The 15,114-nt window shown below is 63.9% G+C and overlaps 1 protein-coding gene across 1 annotated transcript; it reads right to left on the bottom strand.

Annotated features, from left to right (window-relative positions):
* Positions 1–5,237: 5,237 nt before the first annotated feature.
* Positions 5,238–9,972, bottom strand: S1PR5 (sphingosine-1-phosphate receptor 5). The gene is made up of 3 exons (XM_043506373.1): positions 9,814–9,972; positions 6,505–6,562; positions 5,238–6,456 (listed from the first exon to the last, which is right to left on the bottom strand). The coding sequence occupies exon 3, from the start codon at positions 6,393–6,395 to the stop codon at positions 5,238–5,240; it is 1,158 nt and encodes a 385-aa protein (XP_043362308.1). The 5' UTR covers positions 6,396–6,456; positions 6,505–6,562; positions 9,814–9,972.
* Positions 9,973–15,114: the final 5,142 nt, after the last annotated feature.

Here is a 15,114-nt window from a genome sequence, read left to right as displayed (position 1 = left end):
GGCGCTGCCCTTCGCCCTCCCTGGGGAGATGCACCTGGAAGGGGGGACTTTGTACCCGGACAGGGAACGTGGCCCTGCAGCCAAGCGCTCCCAGGATCCCCTGCTCTGCCCCCCTCTAGGCCCTTTCACTGGAGGGGCTCAAATTAACATGCAATGGGGCCCGGGGCCCGTCCCCTCTAGGGGGCGCCGGCTCCCATCCGGCCCCAGGGCAGGGAGTGGCTGGCGCAGGGGGGCAGGGAATGGGCCATGGGGCCTGTCCCCAGGGTGGGAGGACAGGGCCTTTCGCCTTAGGGTGGTGGTTCAGCTCTCGCCCTGGGGAGCAGCGACTGGCCTTTGCTCTAGTCTGGAGCCCACGTGAAATGAGTTTGCAGGATCTCAGTCCCGTTCATGGTACGTCCAGCACAGTGGGCACCAGTTCGTTCCGCTGAGGGCCAAATGGGCCATGGAGCCTGAGATCTCATGGGGGGGCAATCAGGGGTGCCCCAGCTGGCAACGGAGGGTCTGTTTTACAGCCCCCTCCCCTCAGTGCAGAGCAGGATGATTTTAATGGAGAATGGAGGCGGATGGACTTCATGGGACCTGCCCTGCCCCGAGCGCTGGCGGTCATATGACTCTGAAAGTGAAAGTCAGAGGGAGCAAAGGGGGAGCAGCCAGGATCCCCCCACACCAACCCTGCCATGGAGGGTCTAAAAGCCCTTTGTAGTGCAGACGGGCCTGACTTGTTACCTGCAGTGCTGGGGCTGTGTGTGCCGTGAGCCACCCACCCCGCTGGGCCCCTTCTTCCAGCCTTGGGCCCCTTCTTCCAGCCTTGGGTCCCGTCCTGTCCTGCAGGGTAACTCCCCAGTCACCCTGATGGCAGGGGCGCGACTCCCGAGTCACTGGGACAAGACCAGCCCCCTTCTGCACCTCGATTCATTTCCCTGCTTCCTGCTGGGCTCGCCTGACCCTCTTTGGAGAGAGGTCAGGGCCCCAGGTCAGGCCAGTGACAGCTGCCTCTCAGCGCCGGGCGAGGGATCCCTGTATAAACAGTCCCCACGTCCCACCCCAGAGGTGGCTGCATCTCGCTTGCGGCTGTAGTGTATACAGAGCTCTGATGTGACTGCAACCCCCTCCGGGTGACCCAGGTGCAGTGGCAGCAGGAGCCATGTCCAGCCACTATTGGCTGAGGCTGGCAGGGGATTGCTGGTGCCAGACACTTCCCACACTCCCTGCCTAGATACCTGGTGCCCTGGTTTAGAGCCCCACAAGCTGCCAATCTCCTTCAACCATGTCTGCGGATCACGGATCAGCTGCAGATACAAATTTTGTATCCATGCAGGGCTCTACCACGGTTCATGTGATAGGCACTGCTCTGGGCCGCGTTTTCCCTGCTAAGCCTAGTGCCCCACACTTTGGGGGCAGCAACTTGGGAATCAGGACTGAGCCCTGGGACATTTGAGACAGGTGGATTTTCACTCAAGAGGCTGTGATGCTTCGAGGTCACAGCACTGGGGAGAGAACCCAGGACTCCTGGCTCCCAACCCCCTCCCCATGTTCTAACCCATTGGACCCCATTCTCCTCCCAGAGCTGGGAGAGAATCCAGGAGTCTTGGCTCCAACCCCCTCCCCCGTTCTAATCCATTGAACCCCACTCTCCTCCCCAGCTCTGGAAGGGGAATGGGGTCTAGTGGTTAAAGAGGGAGGAGAGGCCTGGGAGCCAGGACTCCTGGGTTCTCTCCCCAGCTCTGGGAAGGGAGTAGGGTCTAATGGTTAGAGTGCGGGGGGGGGAGCCTAGACTTCTGGGTTCTCTCCCCAGCTCTGGGAGAGGAGTGGGGTCTAGTGGTTGGAGCAGGGTGGGCGAGGCTGCCCTGCTTTCTCCCTGTCTGGACAGGGTCAGTGCCCTGTGATCCCACAATGGGGAGCTGGGCAAGGATGTGGGAAGCAAAGGGTTATGGGGGAGTCCCCAGGATTTACCCCCCACTTCCATGTGCTGGAAGGGCTGGAAGTTAAGGAGCCGCGCTCAGGGCTGGGGGCAGGTTCAGAGCTGGGCGGGGCCTGGAGGCTGCAGCCGATCGTTCCTGGCCCAGCTGATAGGGAGCTCGGGCCCCCCTCGCCCCCCAAAATGTCATTTCAGCTTCTGCTTGGCCAGGCGCTCAACACTGGAACCAATGCCAGAGAGCGCCACCCGGCGCCAGGATCCTGCGCTGCAGGGAGCACCCACGGATGGCTCTGCCCAGGGAGCGGGGCCTCGTGGGTAGAAAGGGAGCCAGGACTCCTGGGTTCTATCCGAGCTCTGGGAGCGGGGTGGGGGGCTGGGAGCCAGGACGCCTGGGTTCTACTCTGGCTCTGGGAGGGAAGTGGGGGCTAGTGGTTAGAGCAGGGGGCTGGGAGCCTGGACTCCTGGGTTCTGTTAAACGTTCTCTCGCTGGGTGATTCGGGAGCTATGGGACTTGGATTTCATACTTGCCCTTGAGAGGGGCTTCTGTGCCTGTGTCGGGTTCTGAGCGATGTGCTAGAAATCACCAGGGGCCTCAAAACTGCCCCAGGGGCCTCCTCTTCCAGGTCACCCCACCTCAGCTAATCCCCAGGGACACCACGGGCAGCAGCAGCACTCAGTGACCACCTGACCTGGCCCCCGGTTGGGCCACAGCAGCTGCTCCCCTTGGGCCTGGAGCCCCAGGAATAACGGGGTTCCAGCTGCTGCCTCCCTGCCAGCTCTCAGGAGTGACCCAGCCGTCACCAGCCCAGGTGCCTGCGCTCGCCCCTGTGAGTGCCTGCTGGTAACTGCCAATGCCAGCGGGACTGGGATCCTGAAGGGCGCGCCGCCATGATAGCGGGAGCAGGAAGCATGTTCTTTGTTGCAGGTGGGATGGGGTGGGCAAAAAGCCCCAGACTGTGGGAAAACCTGCAATCGCTCGTCAGTTTGTCGTAATAGGATTTTAGCAACGTCGAGCAAGCTGTTCTTTCCCTCCCTTTAAATAAGGGTTGAATACTTACAATTAAGCAAGGGACAGGAGGAGATCTGATGTCTGTTATGACAGGCATTAAAGTCTTTTTTTCTTTTTTTTTTTTACATGGTTTAAGCACAATTTGTTTTATTCTTGTGGTAAAACCAGTGCCTGAATTCCGTCTATATCACTCGAGCGGGCTCGGTTTGGAAGTAGCCGGGGGAATCTGGCTCTCTTGTGGGATTCGCAGGATCCTTGGAGCGAAACCTCTGTCCCACCCGCCATTCGCTGCTTTTCACCCCCCCCCCCCCGAGGGGGCAGCTGGGAAGTGAGTGACCCCAACCCCTCTGAGCACAGTGCACAGGCCTCCGCCTTGGTGCTGCTCCCCAGCTGGCCACCAGAGGGCGCTGAGAGCCCTGCTACAGCTCAGAGCTGGAGACTGGGGGACACTTTGGGCCAGAGAGATGGGGGGGGGGTGAGTCCACTCAGGCTGCTGCTGCCCCCCCCGGGTTCCCCCCACTCCTCCACTCTGCCAGTGGCTCTCAGTCCAGACCTGCAGCCCCTTGCTACCCCAGCCCTCCCCCCTCAGCTCAGCCACTGCCCCGCAGCCCCTCCTTTCTGCTGCCCAAGGAAGGTGTTTGAGCCCTGGGTCCGCCCTGGCCAAGGGGCAGCCGTGGGCACCTGGGAATGGTCTGGGAGCCGGGCAGCACACGGGGCGGGTCCCAGGCAGCGGCCAGGTCAGGCTGAGCTGTGTCCCTGCCTCACCCCATCTTCCCTGGGGTTTAGAGGACCCCTGCTGCCCAGAAGCCCCTCCAGGATCACCTGAGAGGGGCAGGAGCAGCCTGTGGGGCTGATCCCGGGGGGTGGAAGGACATAAGTGCAAGGGGTTCCCACCCCACACATGGGGGCTCTCCTCCCTGATCCAAGACTCCCTCAGGGGCCTAGAAACACATGCCGCTGGGGAGCCATGGGGAGCCTTACCCCCCACTTTCCCCACAGCCCCCAGCTGTGGCAAGGTCGGGATACAGCATCGAGCACCAGGTTCCACCTCCAAAGCAGAGCATGCAAGGAGAGATGGTTTCCTGAGGAAACGGCATCGTGTCCTGCCTCAGCTCCCCCGCCCCTGTGCCGACAGTGCCAGGGTCACTGCCTGGGCAATTCCCACCCCCATGCCCAGCTGCTCCATGGGGTGACTTGGTCTCCGGGCCCCATTCAGGTGCAGCCCACTGAGACCCAGCACACTGAGCTCACCCCCACACTGGATACCTAGTGCCCCTACCCCCACACTGGGGTGCCCCAAATCGTCATCGTCGTCCCCCCCAGCAACAAAACCAATTCACAGCTGCCCCCCGGGGACCTGGTGCCATGGCGCTGCCCACACAGGAAGTGCCAGCAGGGAAGGGGTTAAGGGGGGCAGGACAGGACAGGGAGCGCCAAGGAGGCTTTTTATTACAAACCTGTTAAAAAAACCAACAACAAGGGGCCCCGAGAGGCCTTAATTTACCACAAGTGAGGGGAGTGCAGGACCTGGCCAGAGAGCCCCCACGCAGCGCATGGGGGGCCAGTCTGTGCTGGAGATGGGGGGATCTAGGGTACTGGGTCATCCGAGTGGGAAGAGGGCTGTGCTGAGCCTCTGGGAGGGGGCACAGGGGTTATAATCTGGTCTGTGCTGGCCACAGGGGGGCTGCGTGGGACACAAGGTCTGCGATGGGCTCTGCGCCGGGGGGCCGTGTGGGGCACAGGATCTGGGATGGGCTCTGCACCGGGGGTCCGCGTGGGGCACGAGGTCTGGGATGGGCTCTGCGCCGGGGGGCCACGTGGGGCACGAGGTCTGGGATGGGCTCTGTGCCGGGGGGCCGCGTGGGGCACGAGGTCTGGGATGGGTTCTGCGCCGAGGGTGTACTGGATCACTTAGTGGGGGGATGGCAGCTTAGGGTGACCAGTCAGCAAGCGTGAAAAATCAGGACAGGGGGTGGGAGGTAATAGGAGCCTATATAAGAAAAAGACCCAAAAAAACAGGACTGTCCCTATAAAGTCAGGACATCTGGTCACCCAATGGCAGCTTGTCTGAGCCGATTTGGGCCCACAGGTGTTAACACTGTGTGCCGTACAGATACGCTGCCCGGACCAGCAACGAGCTTCGTACAGACCAGGCCAGCAGGGGGCACCCCTGGGCTACGGCCCTCTGGTGGGCACACTCAGCTCCCTGCAGGGGCCCCTCGCCTCCCAGGTAGCCAGGCTCCAGCCATTCCAAGTCCAGCTCTTCCCCCGGCCCATGCCGCGCTCCTACCCCGGTGGGGGGCAGGGGGCTCAGTCCCCGGCGCTGGGCACCAGCACCTTGACGGGGGTGGGCGTCCCGTTGCCCGTGGACAGGCTGGTATCGAGCCCCTCGGGCCGGTGGGACGAGCGCTCTGACTTGCTGGTGCTGCACTCCAGGATGGGGATCCCGAAGCGCTGGGCCAGGCCATCCTCGGCCGGCCCCAGCTGCAGGCAGCACAGCAGCTTGAGGATGGCCCGGCGCATGTCCTTGCTGGTCAGCGTGTAGATGATGGGGTTGAGCAGGGAGTTGATCATGGCCAAGCCGAGGAAGTAGTCGGCCTTGTAGAGTACGCCGCAGGCCTGAGCCTGGCACCACACGTCCAGCAGCAGCAGCAGAAAGAGGGGCAGCCAGCAGGCCACAAACGTCCCCACCACGATGGTGACCGTCTTGAGCAGGGCCATGTACTTCTGCGAGCGCTTCAGCATCCCTTTGCGCAGGCTGCCCAGCCGTGGGCTGTGGCCCTTGACCATGCGGAAGACGCGGGCGTAGAGCACCGTGATGGACACCAGGATGGCCAGGAAGACGGTGATGCAGAAGAGGATGTAGCTCTTGGAGAAGAGCGGCAGGACGGTGGAGCAGACAGCCAGGCTGTCTAGGCAGTTCCAGCCCATGATGGGCAGCACCCCCAGCAGCACTGAAGCCACCCAGGTGGCCCCCACCAGCAGGAACATGCGGCCCTTCTTGTCGCCATGGTACAGCTTCATGCGGCTCATGGTGATGTGCCGCTCGATGGCGATGGCCAGCAGGCTGAAGACAGAGGCGGCCAGCGTGATGAAGACGCCCCCCTCCCGGAGGAACCACAACAGCGGGGTGAGCTGGAGGGTGTTGGCGCCCGACATGGCGATATTGGCCGTGTAGGCCAGGCCGGCCAGCAGGTCCGACAGGGTCAGGTTGCCCAGCAGGTAGAACATGGGCGAGTGGAACTTCTTGTTCCTCCAGATGGCCAGCAGCACCACCAGGTTCTCCAGCACGATGAGGGCGCAGACGGCCAGGAACACCAGCGCATCAGCCTTCAGGCCGCCCTTGTACTTGCTGCTGGCCTGCAGCTTCCCCGTGTAGTTGTAATGCAGTGAGATCAGCTCGTTGTTGTGATACTCACGGTAGAGCCGGACCAGCTGGGCCGGGGACTCCGCCGTGATCAGCTCCATGCCCGTGGCTCCCGTGGGCGCTACATGGCGCGGCCCTGCCCACTCTGGCTCTCCAGCAGCGGGCGCTCCCCAGGCCCAGCTTGCCACTGGGGGTGCTGCTGCAGCAGCACGGCTAAGCGGCGGGGGGCCGCTTGGGTGCGGAGCATCCTAAGCCGCCCGGGAGAGCCCTGCAAAGAGGGGCAGAGGGACGTCAGGAGCCCTGGTGCCGTGTACCAGCCTCTGGGCGCCCAGGGGGCTGTGATCAAAGGGCCAGAGCTCCACTTAGGGGCTGGTATTGGGGGGCTCCCCTGGATCACCCCATGCTACCTCCCACACACTCAGCCCCCCTCCATGCACCCAGCTCCTGCTCCTCACTCCCCCAACACCCTGCACTCCCAGCCACATCCCCCCCACCACACACGCCTGCGCTTGGACATCACACAGACCACCAGGAATGCAAACTCTGCCCCCCCCATGAACCCCCGACTTGTGAACCTGGCGCTGCCTCCCGCCGGGACACTCCCGCTCCATGCCCTGGGCCTTCGGCAGCCACAAGAGCTGCCGATTCCCGGCTTTCTGCAGCGCATCTGGGGCTGCGGGTGGTGCTGCCACCAGGAATCCCAGCGCAGGGCTCCCCACTCCCCTGGCTGGCACTGCCCACTCATCGCTCGGCATTTGTGCCCAGCCTCACCCGGCCCAGCTGCTTTGCAGCAACTGGAGCTCCTTCAGGCTAGCAGGGCGTAGGCGTCTCAATCTCCTGGGCAGCGCTCTCTGATTGGCTGCCAGGTGGCTGGGAACGGATCAGCTGATGCCCTGTGCGAAATGAGGGGCACTGGAGTCGGGGGTAGCTTTACCTGCAGGGGGGAGCCTGATCCAAAGCCCAGGAAGGCAACAGAAAGGCCCCCCTTCCCCCATTTGCAGAGCAGCTGTGGGGCCGTGCCTCAGCCCCAGGCCAGGTGGTTAAATACTAGACACTCCCGTCAAATACCCATCCGGGGGCAGCTCCCCGCAGCTGGGCTGGCAGATGCTAGGACATGCTGGGCGCTGCTGGAGGAGTCATAGCCCTGATCCCACTGGGGTCTAGCCCCATGGCACCAAGCAGGCAAGGGAGCCAGGACGTAGGGGGCAGAGCTGGTACCAAGCCCAGGGGGGAGTCTCCCTCCCAGGGCCTCTTGCAGCAAAGCTGGGTGCTGGGTCACGGCCCTCATGGCCTGTCCATCCCTCCGGCCATAACAGAGCCTGGAACAGCTCCCCTCCAGGGCCGGCTCCAGGCACCAGCAACGCAAGGCACGTGCTTGGGGCGGCACAATTCCAGGGGCAGCGTTCTGGGTGGGTTTTTTTTTTTTTGGCTTGGGCAGTTGCGCTCTCAGAACTTGGGGTGGCAAATTTATTGCTTGGGGTGGCAAAAACCTAGAGCCGGCCCTGCTCCCCTCCCTGATTCCCTCAGCCCGCAGGGGGGGGTGTCTGGAATGGGGCTTGTTCCCCCCCTCAAGACCTAAAATCTCCACAGCCCCTTTGTCACCTGCAGGGTTCAGCTAGTTTCTAATCACCCCACACACACACACACCCCGTATCACACACTAGCTGCAGCCTGGGCTGGGCCCAGCAAACAGAAGCTCCCGCAGAGTAACAGCAGCTGGCTCTGGGGGGGGAGAGGGGGGAGGACAGCCAGGACCAAGGGGCGAGCCAGCCTGGGATCCTGTTCTGTACAGAAGGGCCTGGAGGGATTCATGGCGCGGCTGCGAATCCTCCAAGGAGCCAGAGCCTGACGTAGAGATGGGGCCAGGTCACTGGGGCTGGCTGGGCTGGCCAGGACAAGGGATGCGCAGAGAGCAGCTGCAGCTGGGAACGACTCCCCTTCCACATGCCCCATTTACCACCCCACCCCTGTCACGCTGCATGGGGCAGGGACTGTCTCTTACTGTGGGTTTGAGCAGCACCCGGCACAATGGGGCCCTGATCTTGGTAGGGTCTGGGCAGCACCCGGAAAAACAGGAGCCCTGATCTCGGTCGGGGTCTGGGCAGCGCGTGGCATGATGGGGCCCTGATCTCGGTCAGGGTCTGGGCAGTGCCTGGCACGAAGGGGCCCTGAGCTCAGTCAACGTTTCCATCACCCAAACACTAACAATCGCTTGTCCTCCCCCAGCTCCAGCCTTTCCCCAGCGCACTCTGGGAAATCCCCCTGTGGCATCTCTCTGAACCCTGTAACTTATCGCTCGTCCCCAGCTTCCCAGAGCAGCAGCACAAAGCCAGGGCGTTTGGCAACTCAAGGGTGGGGGAGTGGGAGCTGGACCCCAGCCCTTCTGGGCTGGCTGCACCCCTAAAGCGCTGCACCCCGGCCCTGCCATGCCCTGCGCAATGGGCAGCCTCATGGCTCCTCAGGCTGAGGCAAGTCTGGAGGGCTGGGAAAGTTCCCAGGCTCCCTCTGAGCACTATGGGCATATGTGAGACCGGCGGGAGGGGAAGAGGGGGCTCCCCCCTCTTTGGCTCTCGGTAGCCAGACCTCGAGCCACAGACCCAGCAGGAGCTTGGGGGATGGGTGAGGACTGGGTTTGACCCCCACGGGGAAGGAGGGGGGAGTATGGGGAGCCTGACCCGACCCAAAACCAAGTGATGCCCTGTCTCCCCACCCCCTAGAGCGTATGCCTAGGTCACATTGGCACCTCGGGGGGCCAATGTCCTAGGGCTGGCGTGATTCCCTGTGACCTACACCCACAGGCAGGCTCTGCACTAGGATCGGGGCTGGCGGGGGGCAAAGCCCAGGATGGGGGAGGGTTGGATGGCTCAGCGGGTCTGTGCTCTGCCCCCAGGGAGGGGCAGGTGGCAGAGATCCAGGGCCCATCCCCTGCCACCTCATGCCATCCTTGGCACCAGGGCCCCATGGACAACACAAGGGGCCAGGCGGTGGGGAACAGAGCCCATGCTGTGCATGGACCCCGGGAGCTGTGTGCCAGGGACTGGGGGGGGGCCTGCCCCACATCTCCTCCGCCTTGCCTCCCAGCGTGGCGGCTGGGGGCACTCCTAGGGCGTTTCCGAAGGCAGCGAAGTGCGGGTGGGAGCATCGCAGGGGAGCTGCCCTTGAGTCCCCCAGGGTCGCACCGTGATTCTGCCCCATGGGGCCGGGACCCCCATTCCTGCACATACACACCCTGTGCATTAGGAGTCGGAGCACCCTGGTCCTGCTCTCCGATGGAGGGGTCCCGTGGACACCCCCCGATTTAATCCATCTTTGAGCCCAGCGCCTTGTCCGCGTGGGGCGGGTGAATCCCCGCCCGCCTGGACCCCGCGGGACCCCAGCACCACGTTCCCCCCGCAAATTCCACTCGGGACATTCCCGGGCCTCGGCCGGTCCCCGCAGGTCCCGATCCCCGCCCGGGGGCTCTCCCGTGCAGATCCCGCGAACACCAGCCCCGGGCAGGAGGCTCAGCCCAGCACTTACCGTCCGGCCGCGTCCCGGGCTGGGCTGCGGAGTAACGTGCCGGAGGAGCCCGGAGCCTGGCCCGGTGCCTAGTCACATGGGAACCTCCCGTTCCCCCCGCCCCCGCCCCCGCCCTGGCCGGGGGAGAGCAGCCTTCACCGGGGGGGCGGGGGATGCGAGTCTGGGCTGCAAAGGGCGAGGAGCTGAGACAGAGGGCGGAGAGGTCTGCAGGGCAGAGCCGGGATTAGAACCCAGGTGTCCTGGCTCCCAGCCCCCCATATCTGCCCACTAGATCCCACTCCTGCCCAGCGCTGGGGAGAGAACCCAGGCGTCCTGGCTCCCAGCCCCCATATCTGCCCACTAGATCCCACTCCTGCCCAGCGCTGGGGAGAGAACCCAGGCGTCCTGGCTCCCAGCCCCCATATCTGCCCGCTAAATCCCACTCCCGCCCAGCGCTGGGGAGAGAACCCAGGCGTCCTGGCTCCCAGCCCCCCATCTCTGAATGTCAGGACCCTTCCCCGTGGGAAGAGTGGCTGAGGCTGGGAACTGGTCCCCCTGGGGTGGGGCTGGGAGCAGGGCCCCGCATTGCTGGGGAATCGTTTAGGAGCGGCGGGGAGGAAGCCTGGCCTCGGACAGCGACCTTAGCCTCCGGTCGCTCGGACTAGCTCTGACCTCCAGGCAGCGAGGAAGAGGCTGGTACCTCACCCACCCATGCCCCCGGACCCACAATTCGGAGCAGCTGGGAGGCCCAGCAGCCTGGCCTGGCTCCCAGCAGGGACCCGCGCCACCCTCCGCATTCAGATGCTAATTCTGTCCCCGCGTGCCAGAGCCCCTGGCATGGTGCCACCCCACACTGCTTCGTGCTGACCCAGCTGCAGAGGGGCAGGCTGAGGCCCTGGCTGGGGGATGGCCTGGCACAGCCTAGAGCCGGCTGCAGCGGATGGGTATTGCAGTGCCCCCTTCCAGGCTGCCCTCAGGCCTTCTGCTACCCAATGGCTGTGTTGGGGGCAGGGGCCACCAGGGGGTGGGAAGGGGAGGGGAGGGGACAGAGTCCCAGGGCATCCTGCAGGGCGGGGGGCCATGCAGCCTGGGTTGGTACTGGAGTGTCTGGGACCAGGTGGATGGGCAAGGGGTGACCGACCAGCTAACGACAGGCAAAGCCCAAAGCCACAGACACCACGCCCACCGCCATCCCAGCCCTACCCCCCAGCTCTGCCGGTGCCCCTCAACCCCAACCTGCAGCCCCCCCACTATCCCAGCCCTATCCCCCGAGCTCTGCCGGTGCCCTCAACCCCAACCCATAGCCTCCCTGCTATCCCAGCCCTGCCCCCCAGCTCTGCCAGTGCCTCTCAACCCCGACATGCAGCCCCCACTATCCCAGCCTGTGCTCCCCCACCCTCAGCTCTGCCAGTGCCCCTCAACCCCGACCTGCAGCCCCTCCACTATCCCAGCCCTACCCCCCAAGCTCTGCCAGTACCCCTCAACCCTGACCCACAGCCCCCCTGCTATCCAGCCCAGGGCTCCCCTGAAGCTCTGCCAGGGATGACCTGCAGCCCCCACTATCCCAGCCCTGGGTTCTCCCTCCCTCAATAGCTCTGCTGGGGCCCCTCTATCTCAGCCGTGCTGTACCAGTTTTTGCCATTTCCTCACTATCCCGGGTACCTAATTCACCTCTCCCAAGAGCCAGCAGATCAGATTCCATGGGGGGGGGCAGTGCCAGCTTGGGGGTCCTGGATCTGGGGCTCTGCTAGCTGCAGGTTAGGGATGCTCTACTGGTTCCATGTGCATTCAGCTGGCACTGCCCAGCTGAGAGGAACAATACCCAGTTCAGGCGGACAGAAGGGGCAGTGGCCGTGCCTAATGCAGACACAATAGGGACGGGTCCCGCGGGGTGAATCCTCCAGGAGCACTGGAAGACAGCTCAGCCTGGCACCACTGTGCTCCCCCTGCCAGGGTGTCTGGGCCCCTGCTAGAAGCCTGGGGTGGGAAAGGAGGCTCAGGCAGGAGCCTGGGGTCAGAGGATTTCAATGCACCACTGGGATGGGGGTCTCACCACTCCCTGGTCATGAAGGCACAAGCAGAGGTAGTGATGGGAGCCAGAGCATAGTCAGGAACCACCACGCCCAGTGCTGGGGAATGCAGCCCCCCCCGGCCCATCTATCCCACCCCAGAAGCAGCTGCATCTTCAGGCGAGGGGCCCTGTATAAATAGCCTCCATGTCCCACCCCAGAGGCAGCTGCATCTCAGCACCTGGCAAGGGGTCCCTGACTCGACCTCACCTTCCCAACCCCACAAGTGCAGGTGCATCTTGCTGTCACCCCCTCCCCCGCCCATAGCACTGTCTGCCTCTCACCCTCTAGCCCTCGACCCCAGCCACTTCTTCCTATGCCCCTGACTCGTGCTCTGCCTCCTTGTGCAGCTCCAGGCCCCAGAGGGCCCACCAGTCCCCTCCCCCAGCCACATTCCCTGGAGATGTAGCAACAGCTGCTGGGGCGATGGGAGCTGCCAGTGTAGGCAGGTGGGAAGATGCCAGGGGGCTGCCAGGATTCGCCTATTTGGGAGCAGCCGTCCCACAGTCCTGTCTGCCCCATCCCGTCCCAGCCAGTGGGATGCACCCAGGGCTCAGGCATGGGAGTGGTGCAGCAAGGACTGGGGGCTGGGATGGATGGGGGGGGTCCCTCGGGCTCCCCAAGCCCATTGGCTCCTGTCCCCCGAGCCCAGGTGCCAGGCTGCATTCCACACCGGACAGCCCCGGGTGCCAAGGGTCACCCAGCCGGGTGCCAAGGTTCACCCAGCCAGAGGTGACCAGTTCCAGGCAGGGGACGGGGCAACATGGGGTCCACAGGTCAGAAATGAAAGTCTGTGGCAAGGCCTCAGGGCTGGGCAGGATGGGGAGAAATGGGGGGCAATGGCCCCCAACCCTAATACTCCCCTACTGCTTCCATGGTGGGGGGCAGAGACACCTGACCTCTGTGTCTGCCAGGGCATGGGGGGAGCCGTTTGATCCCTGGGCTCCAGCACTGTGCCCGCTGTGGGAGCGGGGTCTCTGCAGTGCAGCACCTTCTTCCCTGGCCCCTAGGGCTGGGCACCGGGCATCCTCCTGGGTTCCCAATGGGCTGGTGAGAATGATCCTCCCGCCCGTCTGCGGGAATCTGACCCCGCGTGCCCTCCTATGGGGATACATATAGTGCCCCCCACTCCCCTGCACTGCAGCCAGGGCACTATCCCTGCAGAATCGGCCCCCAGCTGCGCTATCTGGCACCCGGCCCTTATGTTCAACCGGTTCATCCACCGCGGCCCCTAGAGTCTGTCTCCTCCTCCCTGCCAGGCAAGCCCCGACCTGCTCCCTCGGGTGCAAGCGCCCAGCCCTTCCCACCCCAGCTGGGCTTGTGGATTCTGGCTTATTGGGTTGAGGCTGGGGGTTAGGACTCCTGGGTTCTATCCCTGGCTCTGGGAGGGGAGCGGTGCCCAGAGGGTCAGTGCAGGGGGACTGGGAGCCAGGACTCCTAGGTTCTACCCCAGGAGTGCAGAGGGGTACAGTGGCGTGATCCCATAGGAACACGGGCAGAGGCCCCGAGCTGCTGGGAAGGCAGCCCTACCCGCAGTGCTGGGACGTGGGAACAGCCTGGGGCACAGGCAGCTGCTCAAGCACCGACAACCTGGCTGCTGAGCTAACAGCACCCGGGGCTGCTCCCCAGCTCCCCGCATGGCAGCCCACCCCTGCCCCAGCCCATCCTGGGGCTGTGGGAAGTGGAGCCACGCCACCCTCAGGGCAACCTGCACCAGCAGCACTGAGGGATGGGCCGTTCACCCTGAAACCTAATGGTGCTTATTAAAGGGCAACCTTGTTCACTCTTTCTGGGAGCGGGGGTGATATCTAGTGGTTAGTGCAGTGGAGGCTGGGAACCAGGACTCCTGGTTTCTACCCCAGCTCTGAGCAGGGACTGGGGTCTAGTGGGTAGGGGCAGGGTGGGTGGAAGGAGGGGAGCCAGGACTCCTGAGTTCTATGTCTAGTTCTGCTACTGGCCTGCTCTGTGTCCCCGCCCCGTGCCTCAGTTTCCCTGTGTACAATGGTGGCAGTGCTGCTGTTCCACCGCTGGGGGCTGGGAGGATCATTGTGCTTCAGGATCCCAGGCTGGGGGTCTCCAGTGGACATTCGCTCAGTGCAGCCTGGGGTATTCATTAGATGAGGAGATGTTGGGAATGAAACCCGCATTGGTCAGGGTAGGGGCAAATACCCGGGACTGCATGTCCCCTGCCCTGACCCCAGCCTGTCTCTCCACTCCTGCTGCACAAGCTCCAGGGCCATCCCAGGCAAATCCAGCGTTGTGCACATTGCTAGAAATCTGGGGGGACGACCCCAACCCCTGCCTGCATACACCCTGGTCATGATCAGGGCCCCTGTTGTGCCAGGCACTGCCCGTTAACACCAACCGAGATCATGGCCCCCTTGTGCCAGGTGCTGCTCAGACCCTGATCAAGATCAGGGCCCCGTCGTGCCAGGCGCTGCCCAGACCCTGACCAAGATCAGGGCCCCGTCGTGCCAGGCGCTGCCCAGATCCCGACCGAGATCAGGGCCCCTGTTGTTCCGGGTGCTGCTCAGACCCCGACCGAGATCAGGGCCCCCTTGTGCCAGGCGCTGCCCAGACCCTGACCGAGATCAGGGCCCCCTTGTGCCAGGCGCTGCCCAGACCCTGACCGAGATCTGGCCCTCTGTTGTGCCACTTGCTGCCCAGCTCACAGCCTAACTGGACAAAGGTGGAAAGAGAAGCCCAGCGAGGGGCCGTGACTTGCCCAGGACCAGCCCCCAGGTGTATGAATCCCAGTGTAGCAGCCTCCCTATGGATCACAAACCACCTCCCAACACCCCCTGGCCCAGGCCAAAGCCACCAGGGCGGCAGCGTGTGGTCAGGGCCTGATCCCATCCCACAGGGCTGCACTTGAGCAGGGATTAGAGAGACACAGACAAACTCTGCAGAGGAAATCAGCAACGGCAGAGAGAGCAGGGATCTAGCCCCTCCATTGCAGCCACCCCATTCCACCCCCCCCTCCCCCCGGCCTGGAACAACTGGCTGCCGTCCTGCTTCCATAAGGCGAAATGCAAACCCGGCTGGGTCGAGCTGATTAAACACGGAGCCAGGGCTCTGTGGTTGGGGACGCTGTGTGGGCATGTCCCCCATTCCCTGCTCTCCCAGCACGGCTATGCAGTGACCTCATGACTGCCCCTCGGGGAGGTCCCAGCTCTGGGGTGAAGTCCCGCCGGCTCAGAGCGGGGCAGCCAGCCAGGACCACCAGGCAAGCGTCCAGATGAGCAGCTCCCCA

Source organism: Dermochelys coriacea, chromosome 20, assembly GCF_009764565.3.
Source record: "Dermochelys coriacea isolate rDerCor1 chromosome 20, rDerCor1.pri.v4, whole genome shotgun sequence".
NCBI lineage: Eukaryota > Metazoa > Chordata > Testudines > Dermochelyidae > Dermochelys > Dermochelys coriacea.
This window is presented reverse-complemented; position numbering and strand designations above follow the sequence as displayed.

Excerpts from the sequence above, each read along its gene's own strand:
- S1PR5 (XM_043506373.1), bottom strand. The coding sequence starts at position 6,395 with ATGGAGCTGATCACGGCGGAGTCCCCGGCCCAGCTGGTCCGGCTCTAC.